Source organism: Pezoporus occidentalis, unplaced genomic scaffold (genome assembly GCF_034315485.1).
Source record: "Pezoporus occidentalis ecotype Australia unplaced genomic scaffold, CSIRO_AGI_Poc_V1 ctg72, whole genome shotgun sequence".
NCBI lineage: Eukaryota > Metazoa > Chordata > Aves > Psittaciformes > Psittacidae > Pezoporus > Pezoporus occidentalis.
In genome coordinates, this window is record NW_026916072.1 from 2,456,780 (window position 1) to 2,480,150 (window position 23,371).

The 23,371-nt window shown below is 42.4% G+C and overlaps 1 protein-coding gene across 4 annotated transcripts in view; it reads left to right on the forward strand.

The window, feature by feature from the left end:
• PIAS1 (protein inhibitor of activated STAT 1) overlaps nt 1-23,371 on the forward strand; it is a 61,821-nt gene that overhangs the window by 26,268 nt on the left and 12,182 nt on the right. For all 4 annotated transcript variants that reach the window (XM_062642574.1, XM_062642576.1, XM_062642575.1 and 1 more), the window contains 6 exons: nt 13,343-13,427; nt 14,035-14,082; nt 15,341-15,431; nt 15,652-15,786; nt 18,900-19,005; nt 20,426-20,499. In XM_062642574.1, the coding sequence (XP_062498558.1) occupies nt 13,343-13,427; nt 14,035-14,082; nt 15,341-15,431; nt 15,652-15,786; nt 18,900-19,005; nt 20,426-20,499 (539 nt within the window). The remainder of the gene's footprint in view (nt 1-13,342; nt 13,428-14,034; nt 14,083-15,340; nt 15,432-15,651; nt 15,787-18,899; nt 19,006-20,425; nt 20,500-23,371) is intronic.

A 23,371-nucleotide genomic window follows, 5' to 3' on the forward strand; every position in this document is an offset into this window, starting at 1 on the left:
ATAATGAGGTACTCAGTATGTGTTTCATCACTTTTCCATGATAAGTACTTAAAGCTATAATTCCAATAAGGCATTCCAATGCAGGAACTATGGTATGTATTTATTCCTAGATGTGGTGAAAACACTTTGCTGTCAGTTCCATGTCTAACAAACCAGCCCCAAATTGAAGAGATCATAATTCACTCTGTCATGTCTTATTGCTTGAGGAGTTTATATCAATAGAATATTTTTTCCCCCTTTGTGGACTCTGACTGTCAGAGTAAGAAAATGGAAGTGGCTCAAACTCCAACCAGATACCTTTCTAAGCAGCCTCTGTGCTTTCAGTTAATTTAGGGGTTTAGTGGGTTTTGTTTAGCACGTGACTCCTTTCTGCAGATGTAGAATCCTAGAATGGTTTGGGTTGAAAGGGAGCTTAAAGCTCATCCCGCTCCAGCCCCCTGCCATGGGCAGGGACACCCTCACAGGGAAGAGCTTCTGCCTAAGAGCCCATCTCAGTCTCCCCTTTCCCTTGTCCTGTCCCTACAGGCCCTTGTCCCAAGCCCCTCTCCAGCTTTCCTGCAGCCCCTTCAGGCACTGGAGCTGCTCTCAGGTCTCCCCTTCAGGAGCCTTCTCTTCTCCAGGCTGCCCCAGCCCAGCTCTCTCAGCCTGGCTCCAGAGCAGAGCTGCTCCAGCCCCCACAGCATCTCCATGGCCTCCTCTGGCCTCGCTCCAACAGCTCCACGTCCCTCTTGGGCTGCTGCCCCAGAGCTGGATCAGGACTGCAGGGAGGGTCTCCCCAGAGCACAGCAGAGGGGCAGGATCCCCCCCTTCAGCTGCTGCTCATGCTCTGGGGGTGCAGCCCAGCACACGGGGGTTGGTTCTGGGCTCAGTTGTGCACTGAAGCTGGGTCACAGTGAACTTCTCATCTAGCAACACCCCCAAGTCCTCCTCCTCAGGGCTGCTCCTAGTCCATTGTCTGCTCATCTGTGTTTGTGCTGGGAGTTGTCCTGACCCAGGTGCAGGACCTTGTACTTGGCCTTGTGGAATGATTGGTTTTCCTTTTGTTTTGGAAAGTAATGTTGCTACAGATTGTAAAATTGCTAACTGTAAATGTCACAAAGGTATTTTAGAGTAATAAATACATACATGGTAATGAAAAAACCTATTGGATTCATAACCAGTGATATGCAGCTTTGTATACATTGAAAACAACTGGGAGCAATGGTGCATACCATTCAAATGCAAGTGTGGAGCAGACTTGTGTTAATTTTCTCCATTTAAACAGTTACTCTAAGTAACAAGGCTTTAAATGATTTGTTGAATAAGTGCCCCAAATGGTTTGGGCATCCTTGTCACTGCTGCAAACATTATGGGTTTGTTTCCTCAGATGTCAAATTTCTGTGCACCCTGGCTTTGTTTTCAAATGGCAGATACATATTACAAACTCTGGCAGCTTCTCCTTGGCCAGCATTTCAGCATCTCCTGCTGCATTTTCCCATCAAATTCCTCAGGCAGTAGGGATAAGAAATGTCTGAATTTACTGTTTCCCTCCACCACAGGGCCAGACTGATGACCTGATAGACATTGCGTGGCACATCTTTGGATGTGATTCTCCCTGGTCTTTGCCAAGTCAAGGTGGAATTGCTTGGAAGGTTTGCTGCAGTAGTCTTCTATCCAGTTTGAGAAGAGGTTATTAATTTGAAAAGCAATGATTTGACAAAGCCTTGGGAAGGGAGTTGCACAGCAAGGCACTTGAACATGTGTTCTGTACCCAGATAGTTCATGTAGGTGGGTAGTACACAAGCTAATGTGAATAACAGATAAGGAAATTAAACCAGCTAACTATTATTTTTAATGTCAAGAACAAAAGGAGGAAATGGATGTTACCTTCTTACACTTGCTTCCTCAGAATGTAGCTCTGAACTGTGCTTAAAACCGACACACTGGATTCGTGGCAAGGGGGAAGTGCAGCGCTGCATCCATCTGTGCCCGCCTCGCCACCACCCTCTGAGGAGCTTTACTTGAGCGTGGCTGGCTGAAGCATGAGTGACAAGCGAATGTTAGAAGGCTCTTGGCTAACTTGTACAACTTTCTATGTCTTACAGCAGCCCGTGCAACTTGCAGTGGGGAGTAGGAAGCTTGCAGAAGAGCAGACTTGCCCAGCTAGTTGAACTCGTAAACGCAGCCTGTGCTACCTCAACCTGCTCTTGTTTGAAGAACTGAAAATAGCAGCTGGGTCCTGCTGGCGGTGGGACTCTTCTCCTGCTGTTACTCTGCTCACATTGCAGAGTCTCTTGCTTCCTTCTGAGTGTTTTTCAAGTGCAGGACTCCTGCATAGCTCTTGCAGAGTTGTGTGGCTAATACTGACAATTGTGGTTCTGCTGGCTGTGCTGTTGGGGAGTGACAAGAGATTTCGTTACTCCCAAGGACTCTGTCAGTGGGTTTGTTTATCTGAGGCGGGAGATATTCCGTCCGTGTTCAGTAGAGCAGTGAATTTGATCCATATTTTATTAGTCATCCTCATTGCAAAATTGAGAAAACAGCTCCATTGGATGCTTTTGTGTAGAAGCCAGCTGGGAAAGCTCTGTATCCTGAAAATCCATGTTGGTGGATGAGTCTGCACTGAGCTCTTGCAGTGCTACTGAGAAATCTGAGCTCTCTGCCCCATGGTTAACCACAATTTGATGCGACAGGCCAAGGGGAATGGCTTTAACCTGCCAGAGGGGAGACTGAGATGAGCTCTTAGGCAGAAGCTCTTCCCTGTGAGGGTGCTGAGGCGCTGGCACAGGGTGCCCAGAGAAGCTGTGGCTGCCCCATCCCTGGCAGTGCTCAAGGCCAGGTTGGACACAGGGGCTTGGAACAAGGTGCTCCAGTGGAAGGGGTCCCTGCCCGTGGCAGGGGTTGGAACTAAATGAGCTTTAAGGTGTTCCAACAGAAACCATTGGAGGGTTCTGTGATGGCTCTCTTTGTTTTGGAGGAAAAGCTGTCCAATTGGCCTTGATGGAATATATGAAAGTTGCCTTATTATTGTGACTCCTCTTTTGATTTTAACTGAGACCTCCTTTAAACAGGAGAATTTTGGTTGTTAGTTTCTCAAGCAAAGCTGTGGTTTCACCTAATTTTCCCCCATTTTCAGCCCTCTGTGTACAGATGCTGCTATTTGGTTGCTTTTTAAGCTTAGGGCTGGTTTTCTCAGAGTAACTTCTACCACACAGATAAGATCTTTTGTGTGGTGAAATGTGCTTGCTAGGAGATGAGTAACGAGTACCAGAATTTTGCCAAATGAGGATGGAAGGGACATTAGTTAAACAACACGTTAAAAATACTTCTTGTTACAGCACATGGCATTCCTAATTGCTTCAGCTGTGTAGTTGTTCCAGAAACCATTTTAACTAGATTATGGACCTTTACTTACCTGTAAGGGGAAATTAACCTTTTCAGTTTAAAGGATTATTAAAGAGGCTGTGGGCTACGCTGCTCTTCTAAAAGCTGTCTGAACGGCGTACAGGTGATCATAGAATTTATTTGCTGTGCTTCAGGCTTAAATGATATGGAAAACAACATTGAAACTTGCATCTGAGCCACGGAAATTGGGATTTTTAACTCTATCCCAGCCAAAACCAGGACAAAGTCTCAGGCTTCTGGTAAGGAGGAGGCAAACATCAAGTGTTTTGGGGAGGCAGAGAATTACTTTTACATGTAGCATGCTGCCAGACTGGCTCCATTGGGTGAAAGGAGCTTCTGATGGCTCTTCTGAGGCTTGTATTGATCTGGTTAGGTTTTAGTTTAATTTCTTAATCTTAACAGGATTTCAGGAAGCAGAATTTCAACCCTGGTGCCCGCCCTCAAGAATGAAGTGCTTACAACCAGTGTTTGTGCTTCTGACTTGCATTTACCTTGAGAGTCTCTTTTTGACTGTGATCCATCGTGGCTACTTGGACATGCTGCCTTCTTGAAGACAGCTCTTGCGCCTGATCTGCCTAAAATCTTGAGGGTGCCTGTAGTTCAAGGTGCAGCTGTTGAACAATTAAACAATTCACTTTGAAATCTGGGGTGGAATCTAGAAAGGTTTAGTTTGGCAAGTGTTTCTCCCTCCCTTGTATCAGCAAGCTGATCTGTTGCTGTGTACCACGGTTTAGATGAAAGTCACGCTTTTACTGTCTTCTGTGTTTATTATTTTTCTAAATGTACTTTGGGGGAGGAAGTTCAACAAAACACTATATTCTCAATGTGGGCTTGAGCTTTCTGACTTCCGGCTCTACAGCTTCTAATTGTGCAAGAAGCAGCTGAAATATTAGCTCTGTCCTGTTCATGTGCTGCAGCTCAACTAGAATTACAGTGCACTTAAGTTTCTTTGTTTTGGCTTCAACTTGTATTTGCATGTGGTATGCCTCAAGTTCATATATCGGGAATCTTTCCATAGTCTAGAGTCTTTTTCTTTTGAGAGAGCTTGAACCAACTGGGTAGCTCTTGTGCTGCAAGGAGAGGAGTATAATTTATTATTGCTTTCTTTAGCAGATTGCTCAATCTCCTCATGCGTAGAACTGAGATCACCCAAATTCCAGGACCTTGCAGGATATGGATGTTTTCAGACACCGCTGCTCTAATGTGAATGGATCCAGGAAGCCACTTTGCTTTACATGATCAAATTAGGGTGTCTTTTTGATAACTGATAATTTCATAAGCAGTTGGGCTCAGTGGGTCCCTTCCAACCCAGGGTATTCTATGATTCCAATTAAAGCTTTTAGTAGAAGGAATTACAGCAAACCACGTGGTTGACTCAAAAGCATGTGAGTAATCTGTAATAATCAGTGAACCAACCTAAGCTTGGCGTGGTGTCCCCTGTGGAGTGCTTGGAGAGCTTGAGGCCTAGCAGTGGTGGCCACATAGTGTGAGAGAGGAAGCTCTGCTGTGGCAATATGTATTTTTACAACCAAGATGTTGAAATCATTTAGTAATTGTTGGAAATGCTGCTGGAACTTGGAAGTCTTCAGTAGCTCAGTCTTTTAGAGATACTTTTATCTCCCTTTATGATGGCTTTTAGATAAAGATGATATGGGGTGTGCTAATCCTGGGACTCTCTTATCTAGCCATGAACCTTAAACTTATATTTTACCCTTCCTGTTAGCATTGTGAAAGTTGATACTTTCTTGTTGAGAACAAAAACATGCTAGAAGCAGAGACCCTGTGTAGGGCCGTGGCAGTGCCAGCTTTTAGTGCCACTCATGTGAAGTGTTTAACTGCTGCCAGTGCTCTTAGGAAGAGAAGCTAAAATTTTCAAGCCTGAATGGCAGCAGTTACGTTCTGAGACATATATTTAGGTGCCTAAAGAGATGAAGTGAACTTGAGTACAGAGAATCCAGTGGTGTTCCTTCCCTCTGGCAAAATGGTGGAACAGATGTGCTGGAGTAGGTAGATGTATTCTCAGAGGTGGGTTGGGAGCACGGAGTGTTCTTGCGTGGAAGGTCAGCATGAAATTGTCCCATAATGCTTACCGAAGGTCTTCAGGGATGCTCTTATACATGACTGATCAAAAACAATAATCCAAACCTAAATTTCTGTCCAGTTGCACAGTTTCCAGCGGATCTCTTCTGTTTATACAGCAGATTATCGACAGTTATAAAATATGTAATATTTATGCATTAATTGTAGCCCTTGGAGTATTTCCAGGCTATTTTCACATATATATTTAGGCACTATTTCAAATAAGCTCCTTCACGTCTCTTTTCTTCCAGCCTTTCCCACCCCCAGTTTAGCTCTGCTTGTTCCTTCTGAGTGTTAACTGTAACGCTGAAGTTGAGCAGAACCTAGAAAAGATCTCAAGTGATAAGTGCAGCAGACTGACCAGAACCTGAGGTCCGTTTTTCATCTCTTTTAAGGTGAAGAATGTGGCACTGCCACTCCACAGTCATTCAGTGTGTGCGTAGTGAAGTTGTAACCCATGGAAGTGGGTTAAGAGCTAAGCACTGCTGTCAAGGAAAAGAATGATGTGTGTGTTTACTGCAGAGCTTCCTTTCAAGTACTTTTGAAGTGTTTTGACATGTTGAAAGTCATGCAATATCCATTGTGGTCAATGGTTGAAATGAAGTGAAATGGCCGAGGTGTCGCAGTGAGCAGGTGACAAAGCAGAAATGGGAGTTTGGGATCTCTCGTAGTGCTGGACATGAGCTCGGTGCCACTGAGCTCCCAAAGCCCACCGCTTCTGCAGGCCCTGCTCTTAGACGTTGGGCATGAAGGTGGTCAGAGTGCAGAGTCCAGCTTCCTCCTGTTCTGATGTTGCTCTGGCCTTTAGCAAGAGGCTTTTCCTGTCTTCCAGGAGCCTGGTACTGCACACTACGAGTGTATTTAACGGGTAGCAGGCCATTTGGGGTATGGTGGGTAGTCATTTCAAAGGTACCGCTGCTTGATTCCAGAAGATGGCAGGAGCTTGGTGCTCAGAGGTTGTGGTTAATGGAAAGGAAGTGTTTATGTATAAACACCTGCGTTACCCAGGAACTTCATAAGTTGTGGTGGCTTCAAAAGGGCTGATGATGCATCCTGAGATGTTTAGATCCCCCATTATGGTGTATCGTCTCATTTCCCCCCCATCTCGCTGCTTGGTGTCTGCTTCTGCAGAGTTGTTACAACATACTGGATCAACAACAGTTGATCTCACCTCCAGAAGCAGTTGTATAAATGAACCTTGTTCAGGATTGATGCAAGAGGTTTTGAACGAACTATATTATGAGGAGCTGTATGTGTGTATTATTGTGTTATGGATTTCCTGGCTTCTGCTGCATTTGAACATAATTCAAAGCCTGTCTGAATTTTACCTTTTCAAAAAGGTAAATGTTTTCTGTGCCTTAATCTACATGCAGTGATTTTGGTCTAGCTTGGAGGCAATGTGTGAAATTTTCAGCAGTGCTATTTGAAAGAGGACTGAGCATAAATTGATACAATGCCTTCTGTTAACAGAAAAAGCAGAATGTCTGTGCTGCAGCAACATGAGGTATCTTACCTATCTGGGGAAGATAAGCAGGGTTATTGTTGTGTTGGGCTGACAACTTCTGCAGTGCTTAGGTTTTCCTGGCTGATTTTTGACCAATTTGACTTATCAAATTATGTTCTGTATTACATTAGTGAAGAACCAGTTTGACATCTCCTGTTTATTTTACAGCACGGAGCAAAAATCTGCTATAGCCCTGATACTCTTACTTAACATAACTATTTTTGCCTTTGGAAATAAACACACTATTATTGGAAATCACTGGTAAGAGGCCAGTTCAATGATAGCTTTTCTCAGGGCCTGAACTTAGGTAATTACTGCCATGTAAAGTGCAAGTTTAATTTTAGTCCAAGTATCTTTCTGTATTAGAAGGTAATTCATTCCCTTCATTCTTTAATAAGCTGTGCTTGGTGATGATAGATGGAAAAGATTATATTGTATATTGGCAGGATGGTGGTCAGCTGCAATTGCATTTGGAAGCATCACCACCTTAACAATGCGATAACATCAACTTCATTAAAGATTTGAAGGTATCTGTTGTTGAATGGAAACTTTAGAGAGTGGCTTTTTCTCAAGGCAGCAAGAGGTATTTTACCGCAGAAAGATTGTGTGGCTATTTTTAGGCCTGGGTACTGGTGAGGTGGAACAGAATATTTTTAGAGCTGTAGAAAATGCAGCCACTCAAGCTGGGCTCTTTTTTCACTCCAGCTCTGTAAGGTTTTTCCAAAATAAAGAAGAAAACTGGGAGGAAATGGTGGGGTTTTTTATGCATCATTATTACTTATATAAGCAATATATTCATCGTCTATATCCACACTCATGTATAGAATTCCTATGCACATTCATATAGAATTTTAAGTGGTTTAGTCCTGTGAGTGCTACTGTCATGTATTAAAATAGGTTTTGCTGAAATTTGGATAACTCGTTACTCATGTGCAATGTCTTAACAAAATATACAACCAGCACTGCATAATTGGGTCACTCTCACTTAATGTATACCAATCCCATATGCTGTTTGGATCGTTGCTTGAGTGAGGTAAGCATGGAATAATGCAGGAAAGCGTGGTGCTAGTGAATTGGTAAGAAAAAGTCGCTGTGAGGAAGAAACTGCTCTGTAATGTTTCTGCAGCATTTTAGGCTTTTCAGGCTGTGTTGTATTAACGCTGGGGACCTGCAGAGACAACAGACCTGAGCTTGTGCTGGTCCTTACTGAGTGTATGTAAGTGTTTACAAGGAAATGCGGATTTTGTTCATTACCTTTCCTGGATTTAGGATGGATGAATGAAGAAGTAGCAGATACTCCCCTCTGCCCACCCCCTTCCAGCACCCCCTCAAAACCAGTGTGATTCTGGTAAGATGAGAAGTGGATTTTATGTGTCTTGTCTGAAACTCTCCTTGTTGACACACATTTAATTACCCAGGTCTGCTTGAAAACCTTTTTATTATACTTTCAAAACCTGCCCTTTCAGATTTCTGAATTATGCAGGCAGGTTTTTAGCAGCCAGGTAAAGTGATGCTTGTGATTCGTGGCATTTATTCTTCAGTGACTCTCTCTGGGTTCTTTATATGTAAATAAAAAAAGTCCATTAGGCATTAGTGCACTGTACCTCCTTGTTGAGGTTGCAAAGGGGACGTGGCCTGTGAACCACTCCTGACTAACCCTCAGTACCATTTGCAGAGTGCTGAAGAACAGGTTATAAAACTTTATAATTCATAGTTACAAAAAAAGCCCCAAACCCAACCCCCCAAACCCATTCCTGGCAACTTTACGAATATTCATATTAACTCTGTTCTCCTGGCTAGATTCCAGCTTTATTAGATTAGAAAGTCTATTTTAATCCACTCAGTTTTCAACTGCAGATCTGTTTTTGCCTTCCTTTTGTTAAATAATAATAGTTGTTTGCAGGGCGTTGGTTGCCATCAAAACGGTTTTCTTGTAGAAAACTCTATATTTGTGTGTTTCTGGTTTTAATCATCCTCCAGAACTTTGAAAGGAGATGATGTGTTTGACTTGCCAGGATCTGTTTGGTGGTGTTAAACACAGCAGATACAGCAGATGAACTAATAGAAATCTGTTAGCTTTTCTACACTCTCAAATTCCAGATTTCCAGTGTCTCTTCCTTAAGAAGTCTGAAGTCCTTGGAAGTAGAGGAGTTTACATAGTCCTAGATAAGCTTAGCATTTAATAGTGAAGCTGCTACGTTAGCTCTGTTTCATGTGTTTTGTTGAAATTCTTGTGCATTGTTTGTAGGATAAATAGATCTAAGAAGAATAGATACGGGTATGAAAAGATTGAGCAAAACCATGTGGGAGTAGATTAGAGAAAACCACAGAGAGAAAACATATTTCATCTCCCTTCTAGAGGATGCTTTTGGCTTGGTTTGCTGCATTTCTCCTTCCTCTTAGGCAAGCCTCAGAGGCACAAACAAGGTCTTCCTCCCTAACCTGCCCCTTTCGTGTCCCTCATACTCCCCATAACAAACGCCTTCACAGCCTTAGTTTTAGCAGGTGAGGCAGCAAAGTCAGCAGGCAGTTGGTTTTCAAGTGTGGCAAGAGTCTTTACGATGCTGTTGACTTTTCCTTGCCATATTTAACTGAATTAACTTCCCATGCCTTTGTAATGGGAGGTGTATTTTGCCCTCCCTTCCTTTGGCCACCTGGTTGCCAGTACTGCTGCGGAGTGGGTTCCCTGCCACGGGTGGTGGGAAGTTATCCTGGTGTGTTGGTGGTAGAGTGGCAATGGTGGGGTTCAGCTGAGAGCTGGAAAATGGAAGTAATGCTTTAACCACCACAGGCCTTGTAAAACTTAGCTGTGCTTTCCAATGTGATAGCCTAGTGTTTTCACTGTTGTTCATGGCCTCTTTTACAAGTCCTTTTGTGCGTGTGTTAAACTGATTCTGTTTGTTGCTTGCATAGTTTGTTCTTGCCAGTTCTTAATATCATGCCGAGTGTAAAGATTAAAATTATATCTTTATAATGGTCTGAAATGTGCCTGTTCCTAAAGGCTAGACTTACATGTGGCAGCACACACTGAACTGGGCAATTGGTGGTTAAACTTGCTTTGTCCAGTTGGTAGTTACACTTCCAAGGTGTTAGAGCTGTATCCTAAAGCTAGTCGAAGAGCCTGACCATAGTTTAGAGTAAGGTAGCTTCTTGTCTGCCTTTCTCTGTCTCTACTTCTCGATCTGTCAAGAGTTTTGAAATATTTTGATTGGCTTTTGGATCATCTTTTCTTAATTAACAAGTTGTTTCTTCCTTCTTTGCAATTTGGCCATGCTCCCGTGGTAATCACAATGATTGCTTGTACACAAAAGCAATGTATTGGCAACATGGCATGTGTATATTAATGCTGGTTTACAGCAAAGAAAACATCAAGCAGCATGTGATGGAGTACATCTCCAATCACTGAAGACCACTGATCTATCAGCTCACAGACTTTGGCTTACAGTTATTAAGATGAGTGCATATGAAAAGAAGGGGTATTGGAGAGTGGCTCTTTATAAGGCCATGTAGTGATTGTACAAGGGGGAGTGGCTTTAAACTGGAAGAGGGTAGATTTGGATCAGACATTAGGCAGAAGCTCTTTGCTGTGAGGGTGCTGAGGCGCTGGCGCAGGGTGCCCAGAGAAGCTGTGGCTGCCCCATCCCTGGCAGTGTTCAAGGCCAAGTTCGACGCAGGGGCTTGGAGCAAGCTGCTCTAGTGGAAGGGGTCCCTGTCCGTGGCAGGGGTTGGAACTGGATGAGCTTTAAGGTCCCTTCCAACACAAACCAGTCTGGGATTCTATGAAGTTAGTAGCCAGCAGAAGAGGAAATGTTGGGAGCCTTTTTGTTCTTAGTCTAAACTGTAGTGTTAAAGCCAACCAGCCTCCCCCAGCTCCAGCACCTCCCTCCTCACCTTCTTCATTTTAGGTGGATTCTAGTTAAGAGTAACTTCATGAACTGCCATGTGCACAATGCAGATACTGGTAATGCTTACCAGTGTTTCTCTGGTATATTAATGGCTATGAGTTTGAAGTGGCTGTTTCTTTTGTAAAGATTTTGATTCAAGCAGAGGCTATTTACTGCCTTATAGATGTGCTACAGCCACAGCTCCTGAAGAAAACAGGAATTACAAAGCTCCAATGTCAGCCCTGAAGAATGTACTTCCGAATTTTCTGCTGTTGTAATGTGTAAATCATGCAAGAGCATGATGAAACTGAACATAGAAGTTAGACCCCCACTTTTCAAGGTCACACATCACTGTGTGACAAAAATACATCTCGCATTAATACCAGCCAGTAACAAATAGAGGAAAACTCCAGTTGTGGCAGTCGTCCCACTGTGATTCCCTATGCCATAGTTTTCCTGCTGTGCAGTGACTTTCAGTTCCTCCTGTTTGTTGCCTGCATCACATGCTTGATTCTTCCGCTTGAGGATGCTGCGAAAGCAAAGCAAGCAAAAAGATGAGCAGTTGAAAGATTGCTTGGGAAAAGCAGGGAAAAGATTACTTGGGAAATGTGGGCCTAGGCCTTTTTTGGTAACTGTTGTTTAGCATCTTTGGATAATTGTTTTAAATGAAAGTTAAACATTCAGCAGCTTTGTCCTTTAATTAAAGGTGTTGGAGTGCACAACGAAAGGTCACAAAGACCTTCCAGAAAGTTTCTAATAAAGCCAGAGCTGACAATTTCCAGGGTAAAGAAACAATACATGGGAGGAGCATAAACCCAACAGAATAAGGCCACATTTAACCCTGTAAAAATCTGAAAGAATAACTGGAATTCGTGTGGTTCTCTGGTCTGCAGTGCATTGACTTTGCTAATTCTTTTGTTGAGTACAGTACACAGTTCTGAGCCTTCCATTTATAACTAAAAATAGGTACAAAATGGTATTGAAGACCAAATGTTGTTACGGATTTTCATTGTTAATTGTATACATTGTGCTTATGTTTCCTGCAGATCCCTGCACTGTGATACCACAAGTGGCAGTTGTCTGAGGCTCAGCGTGGTTCTCACTTGAAGAAGTCTAGTCGAAAATGTATTAAAGTAAAAATAGAAGCAGGGTACTGTAAGCATGAGCATCTGAACAGTAACACGAGGCTGCACCTCAGCCCGGATGCTGCTTTGGACATTACAGTACAACTTACTATTGGGGAAAAGAAGAAATATATGCATATAAAATACAAACATTTATAGAACTTAATGCTTTTAAGAAGATCTACCTTTGATAGGTTTTTCACAGAGGTTGCCGTTTGGTCTGTGTTATCTATTAATCTGGCTTTTGAGCAACTGATAACTGCATGTGGTTGTTGCATAGAATGTAATAAAATGTACAGATCTCTCAGCATTGTCATACGAGAAAGAAATAAATGTAATCTGGTGAGATTGCTGCTGTTAATATTTATATAAAGTCAATGTCTTTTCTATTGTTGGTTCCAACCTACCACATGCTGTTTTTAACAAAGTCTCTGAAGTATCACCCCGAAGTAGTCACTCATCTGTCACTCAGGGATGAGTCAGGAAGTGGATTATAGTAAAACAAAAAATGATGAATTTACCCAGTGTTTAAAACACAATCTAGTTATTCATAACCTTATGACATTATTGGGAATAATGAAATGGAATGGCAAGCTTCTCGCAGCTTTACTGCGTGTGTTGATGAGCGTGTTGGACTGTTGTCTGGGGAGATGCTTCTTCCTTTAAATGTAATTCTGTTTGTCAGAAAAGCCATTTTCATTGCCACTGTGTGTGGTTGTGTACTGCAGTGGTGCCCACAGCCCTGGGGAGGGGATGTGATTTAGATACAAGCACTATCTGGGAGGTATCTAACATCACTTTGGTTTTCAGCAGGTGCTTGATGTGCTATGGAGCACTGTGGCACAGAGCTGAAGGATACTAAAACCAGATTTCATGCTTGTGTAGCTCATGAGTTGTTTGCATGTTCAGTATTTGGTGCATTTAACTCCGTGCATTGCACTCCTCCGTCACTCTCTGCTTTCAGAGGCTAATCCATGATCTCTTATGTTCAAGGAAATAAAGTGATTGATGACAATTCCTAAGGCTATTTTAATCTGATATCAAAGAACATTTAGCGTTAAGTTACCATGACTGATAGAAAGTCTTGAGCCGATTTGTCTCAGCTTTGCTGTTATCTGTATCACTTCTTTTAATGCCTGCTTTATATGCATATAGAGTTTGCTTATTGTATTTTTATTTACAGGAGGGTTGAAATGGCAACTTTCGTGTTGGCTCTAAAATCCTTTACAGAAACAGATGCGTGTTGTACCGTTGGGCTTGCTCTAAACCCTGTGTGTGTATACGTAGACACTTGAATGCAAGGAGATGTTCTGTTAATTATTCTCCATTTGGTGTTTTTAAAGTGATGATCTCTTGTTTCCTTCCAGCCTCAGATAACAGCCAGCGCTTTCGAGAAACCTGCTTTGCGTTTGCACTGACGCCACAGCAAGTGCAGCAAATCAGCAGTTCAATGTGAGTCTGATCAGTAGTATGGCATTTAAATAGAAAGAGATAAGCCAAGGAACTAGGTTATCCTGTCTTTCATTTTGAAACAGGATCTTAAAGAACACAGGTGTGTGTGTAGATCCCCTCTTCTGAGGAATTCTTTTCTCCTTTATACATAAGCTGATGGAGAGCAAAAGGATGAGGAAGAGAGAATGAAATACCACCACTGTCCAGTGACTATTGGGCAGGTTTCTCTTGCACTAAGTGCTGTAGAAATACATAGCTCTCCTTCGTGCAGCCCTTTGTCAGATCCTTTATCAAGTTCTGTGTTTATTCACTATAAAGATGGTACTTCATGATGACCCATCAGAATTTTCTTATGCTATACAAAGCAAAAAGAAATTACAGAGCTCAGGGGAGAATGCAATTGATTGATTTACTTTGAGTAATAGAAAGTAGACCTTTTAGTGTGTATTGAGAGTGGTGATTTGACTGACAAGAAGGGAAGAGTGGTATGCACTGCATATACCAGAAAGTGTGGTTTAAATTCATTGAACTTAGAGCAAATTCGGAGAAAGTATTGATGAATCTGTGTGTAAACAGGATGTTTTAACCTGTGTTCTGCTATTTCTAGGGATATTTCTGGGACCAAATGTGACTTCACAGTACAGGTCCAGCTAAGGTATGTGTTTGCATCGCCTGTCCTTGATGCTGCTGTTTTCCAAAATACATGAGATCTCTGCTACCCAGCAGGTCAGCCTTTCCTTTATGGAGGAGAGTCTCATCCTGTTGTTTTCCTGAGGAAAGCTTCCTGTCGGCTGCTTTGAAAAGGACAGACTTAGCTACTCGTCCCTGTTACATGCAGCTTTCCAAAAGTTGCTGGTGGCCTGATACCCGGTGTGTCAGAACGCTGCATGGAGCCTATAGATGACATACATGGTAGATTATTGGGGCTTAACCTGTAGGTTATTTTAGAGATTTTGACAAATGTAAGTTGATGAAATCCTATGTATCCCTGTAATTCCATGGAGGGCTGTGAGCACAGCTGACTTGGATTTTGCTCCTGTCAAAAACATATGTCTTGCCTTTCATCCCGCTGTCATGCCTGTGTGATGAGCTGTAACTTGCCAGTCAGCAAGCAACTGCTTTGAGTCTTGCTTGTTGGGATACCTTCTGCTGATCAGCAAGTTGGGTTGGCTTGGTGTGGGGTGAGATGGACAAAGCACTGAGGAGGACATGAGGGAAGAGAGGGACAGAAGGTAGCTCCCCCTCTTTGAGAGCAGCAGCCTGTTAGCTTGTTCAGTAGCCGCACCCTGACGTGATGGTACGTTTGCATGGATGGGACAGGTCCTCTGGAAGAAATCCAGTGGAGCTGAGAGGCTCTTTTTGGTCCTTTGAATGCCTGTTGTCCACAAGCTTGGCCTACACCCATTTGGTAGGACAGGGAAGGGTGTGTCTTAGTTTAGTTCCAGCAGCAAATAAGCCTGAACTTAAGTAAATAAATAAAACTGCCTGAACTTTTGTAGGAGGCTTGACATAGGCACAAGGATAACATTTGATGCTGTGGCTGAACAGCTGCCTGCTTTACTAAAGCTGGAGGAGGGGGAGTTGAAGAGACTGGGCTTTTATCAACAGGTCAGGCTGGAGAGCTGGTAGGGAAGAAATTGGGATGATCTGTCTCATGTAACAGGAACCTGCAGATCTGAATGAGTCAGTCTGAGGAATTCAAGAAATCTGAGGAGGAACCTACAACCATCTTAATGCAAACCTGTAATGTTGGGGGGCTTTCCTGCTTAATGATCTCTACAGCTAATCTGGGGGCTGTGTTTAGCAAGATCTGTCACGCTTTCATAACTCAGAGGAAAAGACATTCCTTCAAGAAAGAGATGATCTTTAAATCACTTCAGAAGTGAAGGATGATGGCATTTCTTTGCTTTTAGGTTTTGCTTATCAGAAACCAGTTGTCCACAAGAAGATCACTTCCCACCCAATTTGTGTGTGAAAGTAAATGGGAAACCGTGCAGCCTTCCAGTAAGTAAAGTGTTATTTGATATATACATTTGGATAGCATTATTAGGGTCTGTCAGCAATCAGCTTTTATTGTCTGATATCTCTCTCCTTAAATTGAAGAGGGAGCACAGTTCAGGTGAGACCCAGCTTTTATCGGGGCAGGGTTGTGGTGCGAGGGGGAGGTGGCAAAGGCAATATTGAATCTGTTTCTTGCTGAGGGATTAAATACTTTGATTTCTAGGGCTATCTTCCACCAACCAAAAATGGTGTTGAACCAAAGCGACCCAGCCGACCAATCAACATTACCTCACTCGTCAGGTTGTCTACGACGGTACCAAACACAATCGTTGTTTCATGGACTGCAGAAATTGGAAGAGTAAGTAACTCGGTGCATCATGCTGCCTAAAGCTTATTAGTTTCTGTCTTGGCATCTGTTGGAAAGATTTGAAAGATAAGCCAATTTAATTGTGCAGAAAGTACTTGATGGTTTTGCACTAGACTCTTCCTTTTGATTGTATTACTTTATGCTAGGCAGATAGGACGTGCTCCCTTCGATCAGTAGCCCTCAAATATTTTGGTGTGATCTCTCCCTCTTTACCCCCTACCCACATCTCTGAGCACCCAGAAGATAATAAGATCAAGGCATCCCATAAACCTTTTCTTTGCATATTTGTTTAACTTCCCACTACAAGGTTTGCCTGATTTTAGGGTCTTGACAAACCTTATCTTCAACTTGTATCTAGCACATGACATTCAGTACAGGGTGGTCTTTTCTAACTGTAAATGTGGACGTAAAGCCCAGCATCTCAGCAGGGCCCAGGAGATTTAATTTGCCCTTTTTACGTTTCTCTTCTCACAACTGCTACCCCTATACTTAATATTTAAAAAGTCGTGGTTTTATAACTTTATTGTGTCTGTGGGGAGGATGTTGGGAGTGGTATTACAAAATTGCTGATGTTCCACTGGACTAATTAAATCTGGAACATGCTGCAAAAGTTACTTCAATAAATTAGTCCATGAATTAGTGCACTGCTTTCACTGATGGCAAAAAATTTGCTGGTTGTGCAGCATAGGGCCAACATGTACTTGAAAAAGCAGCTTTGCCGTTGCAACCATCCTGTTTTCAGAAGGCCCGAGAATTGTCCTGAGATGAAACCTTGTCCAAGAATTTGTCAGTGTGCAAAGCCCAGGATTCCTGAACCAGTGTGGAAAAATGCTTACAGCCCATTCATGCACAATAGCCAGTTATAAAACATCACGGTGGTATTTCATGACGGATTTCTTGTGGAGCGTAAAACAGTCTCCATTCAGATTCAGTATAAATGGTGGATGAATGAGTCCTTTAAAAGCCTTCTCTTACCTAATGAGAACTGCAGGTATCGGAAATAAGCCTTTAAAAATGAACCTGCTCTGGTTTACACTGCAGAAGTGCCTGCATGGAAGTTGATGAATCCTGGCTATTGCTCTGAATACAGGGCTGCACTCTTGCTTAAGAATACCAGTGAGGGTTGAGGGCAAAGATATGTCACAAGCCTGTGTGGACTTTAGGCCAGTCTCTTGTGATCTAGGTAGTTTCTCAGGCTTCATGGGTATTCCAGTTATAAAACCCATATTGGCTAATCTCTAGCTTGCAAAACAAAACGGGGAGAGCGGCTAATTCTTGATGTATTAGATGAGAATTAGGTGCCATTCAGAACATCCGCACTTGGGAGATGCAGCTCTTCCTAAAGTGATTGTCCAAGACCTTGGCAGTTGAATGTGAGGAATTGCCTTCTATTTGGATGTGCCTGTGTAGCACGGCACTTGAATTCCCCTCCTCCCCTTCCCTTAAGAGCCAGTTGCATGTCTCAACTGGTGTACTCTACCTTTCCTGAAGTCATAATTGTGATTTCTACACAATCTGTTTCAAGAGCCTTCTGTACAAGTTGCCTTGGGCGAGTTCCTAGCTTTGTAGATTCAAGCTGTCGGTAAATAATTTCACAATGTTAATTAGCATTTTTCTAACTTCTATACTAATTGAGGCATTAAGCAAGCAAGTTAAAGCAGTAGTGGTTTTTAACGATGGGAGAAGCAGTCATTGTCACAATAAAATATTTAAAATGGGGTGTTTCTGATGCTACTTCAATTTGTGCAGTTTTATGGTAAGATAGATTACTGAAATCCCAGCTTTGGATTCGGGTGGCATCCTGAATAAAGGATGGTGGTTGTCACAGTTGTATGGATTTGTTTGTTTTGTTAGTGGGAACATGCATGACAGTAGCTGGGGGAAGCCTTTCATTTGTCAATTTAAAGAGTATCCGTGCAGCTACGGGTTTAGTGAGTACTGCTTATATCAAAAAGTAATTGATGTACCCTAATGTGAGAACACAAATCTTGTCCTTTCCGGTTCGGGGGTGGGGGCAGAGAGGGGTGATGAATGCTTAGTGCAAGATCACATTTTCAGGCAGACAGTTATTACCTGCTGTTGTTGGGAGCTTACAAGAAAAATGAGAGCTTCCCGAATCTCAGGCTGTGGTTTTGAGATCCATCGGCGATGCCAGGAGGAGGACTCTGCCCTCCTGCTCATCCCTTGGAGGAAGCCTTACCCACGTACAGAGGAGCTGGCAGAGTCCGTGTTAAGGCTGCATGTGACCTGCTTGTGTGCCAGATTATCTTCTGTAGTGGCAGAAGTGAACATCCACAGCTTTTTACTGACACTGATAGGGAATGATTTCATGGGCTGTGTTGAGAGTGATGGGGGAAGTGACCAAACCTTTTCCAGAGGGAAAGGGCAGGCAGCTGGGAGCAGTGACTTCTTGCCTGCTCAGGCTGTATTCACTAGAGTGCATCTTGGCCCCACTGAGCTCTCAATCTCTTTACCTGCCTTACTTCTGTTCAGCTTTGGCAGCAGGGTTAGCGTTTCATAGGCAGTAAGTGCAGGAAGATGAGAAAAAGAAGGTTGAAGAGTGCTTCTGGACTGAGCAGGGAGTACTGCAGATGATAACTCTTTTTATGTTTTGCTTTTGAAGAGGCATCACTGCTGATTTCCCTGTTTGAAAACAAGCTAAGCTTTTATTAAAATAAAAAAAAAAGAAGTTTTGATCGTATTTGGCTTGACAGCCTCCCTTAATTGTATTGCCAAAACTGCAGTACCCAGTGTTACTGGTTTAAAAATACCCTTAAACGGGCTGTTAACTGTATGTCCCACGTTAAATGTAAAACTTCCAGAAGTGCCCTAAATGCTGTTCTAATAGCTTGGTTTGCAGCTCCATCTAATCCCAGTGAACTGTGAAGTCACTATTGTTGCATCTCTCAGGCTCCAGCCCTGTGAACTTTCTGAAGCAAAATGGCTTTTCTCTAGTCTGAAAACTTTGCCATTTAAAGTCTTGTAACTGCTTGAAAAACACAGTGCCCTGTAATCACATAACAAATTGCATAAGCATTGTACAAACTACAAGCTGTCTTTTGCTTAAAACAGTTCTTACTTTGATCTTTTGTTCTGTTTTCTAGAACTATTCCATGGCAGTCTATCTGGTAAAGCAGCTGTCCTCGACGGTGTTACTGCAGAGGTTGCGAGCAAAAGGCATACGGAACCCTGATCATTCTAGAGCACTAAGTATGTCTGATGTAGTACTTGTTTCAAAAAGAAAAATAGCTTTTGTAACAGGAGGTTTGAAATAGGACTGTGCTAACTGAGGTTTGGACTTCCTACAGTTCTCTGGGTTTTGAGAATCTGATAGTGGTGTTCTTTGTATTCAGTTCAAATTCAAAGACTCAGAGGCTTTTGTTTGTACTAGGAGCCAGGCCAGGAACCCTGTTGACACTGTGAAGGGAAAAAATGCAAGAGAATCTCTTTCAGTTCAGCCATACTGGCTTTGTTTCCTCAGAATAGAACAACTGTATTTATATAGTTAACTGGTAATTCAGTACCTCAAGCAAAGCTGAACTAAATGCCTGATACGAACCTTGATGCCAGCATGCTGGAGGAAAGTCACCATCCACAGTTTTTGTTCCTTTGGCACGATGTTGTGGAGGGGGCTGCTAGAGAATGTCCAGCACAATGCTCCTCCCATCCCCCTTCCAAATTTGAGTGTGAGGTTTCCTGCTTTATTGTTGTCTCTGACTAGTACATGTTGGTATAAGTTTGTGTAAGAAAAACGCAAGCAAAACCTGCTTTTTTGGGAAGAGGGTGAAAATGCCAGCACCTGACAGCTGTGGGTCATACTCTTTAATACTCAGATAATGTGCATTGTACACAGCACAGGACCTGCTCCAAAAGGGAAGGAATTAGCCCACCAGTAAATGCTGTAAAGCCAGTGGTACACAGCGATGGCATTAGCTTGTGCTAATGCAGAATGGTGATTTGTATGCACAAAAATGTAGAGTTTCCTGTGTATACAGGGTGAGAATGAGGGTGTAGGAGCAGTTCACAGAGCAGGAGGAACATGGAGCTGACTTGTTCATGTAGCAAATGACTGCACGTAAACCAGTCCTTAAGCAGAGGATGGGTTGAGATGGAAGACTTCTGCAGTGCTAATATTTCACTGCAGTTATTTAAAACTCAGATTTTGTCAGGGTACTTCTGATAGCCTATTTCTCAGTTTCCTCTTCAATTTTAAATCACAGGGTTGCTTGATGAGTATTTCAGAGGTTTCCAGTGGTGCTTGTCCACGTGGGAGTTACTAACACATTTTTAATGTGCCTGGAGTTAACAGTCAAGTCAATGTGGCTCGTCTTGTTGGTAGATTTTAAATAACTGTCAAGCACAAAGTTGCATGTATATGAGAAGAGACATCTCTGTATAAATGCATTTTCTAGGGATCTTGGTTTAAGATGAGCTTTTCTGCTTTTCACTTTCTTAAATCTTGTCATTTATGGTCTTTCTAAAGAGTAGAGACTGCTTAGGATACGTATTTATTGTGTGAGCCTGAAACAACGGTCACCACTGCTTGCTTCAGACTGGGTTTATTTCTCTATCATCCAATTCGTGTTTGAGATCATCTGCAAAATAAACCTTTTCTTCTTTCCAATAACAGTTAAAGAGAAACTGACTGCCGATCCAGACAGTGAAATTGCAACAACAAGCTTAAGAGTTTCTCTCCTTTGTCCAGTAAGTTTTCTGTTTTTTGTTCCCTCAAAACTGATTCTGATCAAAATGTGGCTGTTCTGGGACATTTATCCAACAGAGGTTACCTTGTGTTTGCCTGTGTATTAACTTTGTGGGGAGAGGGACCCGGTGTGGAAGTTACCTGCCACTGTGCTTAAGCATGTGATACCCCCTGAGAAAATGAGTATTCCATTAACTTGAAAATGCTGTTCAAAAGTGTATGCAAGCATACATTTAAATCTGTCACTAGATCATCAGAGTGTGCAGTTTGTGTCCTTGGTAATGATAAAACCACTTTCGGTGGAATCAGAGGTAGGTGAATCTGCCGATAGAAAATCACTCTTCAGCCAGTGTCTGCAGTCAAAGAATTGAGCATCTTTTAAGTGAAGTTGATTATGTGATGTACACTTTGAGCATTTAATAATGTTAGATTAAAACTGAAGCAGTCTCCTAGAGGTTGGTCAGACAAACCCTATTCCAAATTTGAAGTGGGAGAATACAGTTCCACTGAATGGAAGGTTGGACCTTAAGGGTTGGATCAGGTGATCCTTGAAGTGCCTTCCAACCTGGGATTCTCTGAACGTGGAAGAGGCAGAGATGTACTTGATCTTGATCTGTAATTGTTTTTTAACCAAGTAGCTGCAGAGGTAAGTGGCAGTTTATACCTGGGTTTATGTTATCACTGGTAAACTGCACAACATTAATACTATGTGTGCTTTTTTGATCTTGTTTCAAGTCCCATGCACCTTCAGAATACTCGCTCTCTGTAGTGATTGGCACAGTATCTTTACTGCAGTATAGCTTTTTAACCTCTTTTGAAGGATACATCTGTTTCCTGGTTTGGTTCAGTCTGCTCAAGCTTGACATGAAATTTTCAGTTTTGAAATCTAGGAAGAAAACTGACTTTATTCTTGCAGAATTGAAGCTTATTTCTCAAGTAATTTAATATGTTTTTAAACTCTCCCGGTGTGAAGAGGTAAACCTTTTAGATAGATAAGCTTTGCTTCAGAAGAAGCATATTTGACGTGACATTGTGGTTGCTTTTTGTATATGCATTAGGTTATTGTAAATCCTTAAATGTGGTATTTTCAAGATCTTCACTCTTAAGACTTTCTCCATATCAGCACTGATGCTAACTAAATAATAAGACATTTATAAGGAAGATAAAATTCATGTAAGAAAGAGAAGGGGATTGATTGCATTTACAAATAATATCTTGATCTGTAAACTTAGAACCTCAGAACCTGTAATATTGCAAACCCATGAAACATGCCACGTCGAAACTGCTGCAGATGCAGAGCACTGGAGTGTTTCAGGTCCACACCTGGCAGCTGGTTTTGCTGAGTTGTCATAGCTGAATTCTTGTTGTGCTGTTAGGACTTTGTTCTAGAAGGCACGATGAGAGTCCTGCTGGGTTCCTTGTCACTCTTTAGGCACAGTGTTTTTACCATTTAAAATGAGTTTCCAATACAGGCAAAAATAGTAATCTGTTAGTAAGAATTAAATGTCTGTTGGAAGTGCCTGTGTATTAATTCATTATCTTAAATTAACCTTCATGTGTCTTCTGGAGCTACAGATTTTTACTTCAGTTGTACCTGATTTGTCAGAGCTGCCACTTGAGGCACCTATTTTCCTTTATAGATGATTCCATGGGAATGTTCTGACACATCTCTGTTTGTCTCAGTTGCCTCTGTTACTGGTAAAAGTTCTTCTGCAGTGCTGTTACATGCGTTTTTATTTCCTTGCTGGCTGTGATGCGGATGAGTTAGTGTTAGAGCAGGAATATCCTCTACAACAGTGCTTGTAAAAACTCCAAGTTTGCTTATACCTAAAGATGTCAAATTCAACTTTGCTTTCTCGGAGTCCTGCCAGGGGTAAAACCAGAACAGGAATCAGAGGTTAGGATGTAGCTCTTCAGAAGTCCTACCTCTGTCAGTATTTCCTCTTTGAAATTCACTACTACCTTGATAGACGTACAAACCCAAGTCTGTAGCAGATTACTTTGAGTGTATTTATCTCCGTTCTCTACAAAACCTACACACTTGACATTTTTTCCAGCATGTTCCTCACTCAGTGCTGTCTTATTTCCCTGTAGCTCTTGGAATAATCCATCATTGCAAGAGCTCGTTGGGTCAGAGACTGTACCTTTCAACCTGGCCTATGAATAGAAACATTATTAGGATGATTCAGACTGTCCTCGGGTCTGAATGTAATTCTGTTATAGCTCCCATGTTTTTACTTGCTCATTTGTAAGCATTTGGCTCAGGGAGAATTTTTTGGTCAATATTTTGTGCTTCCTTTCTAATGCTTGAATGCACAGCGTATGCTTTGAAAGTACACATTGAAAACACTGATTTGGTCTCCAGCAGCACAACCAAAAATGACAGAACGGTGCATCTTCATCTCTGTTAATTGGAGGTGCTGTTCTCCCATCTCCTTTGTCAGGGGGGCCAGTCTCTTGTGTGTACACGTCAATAAACTCAGTGGAATTACCTACCTGGGCACGGGAGGTTTAGACTTTAGAACCTTTCTTTTGCCCTCAAAGCAAAGCGCAGAGTGAGGCAGCTTCCTCCGAATGTGTTTTGTTTTGCTGCTGAGCTTTTTTTAGCACAGAGGCCTCCTCTCCCTCCCAGCCCGTGGAGCACGTTTGAAAAAGCTGTCCATAACTGCTGCCTGCATCCATCCGAGATACAGCAGCAAATGGGCAGGGCTGGGGCTCTGTGTCAGGAAGGCACTTGAATTCATGGTCTTGTTTTCCTTTGAAAGGAAAATAAATAACTCCACAGGCTCTGCAGCCGGATCAGATATTGAAGTGAACAAAAATTCCAAATCCAGCATGTTCCTGGAGGGCTTGCAGCTTTGTTTACGATTCCTC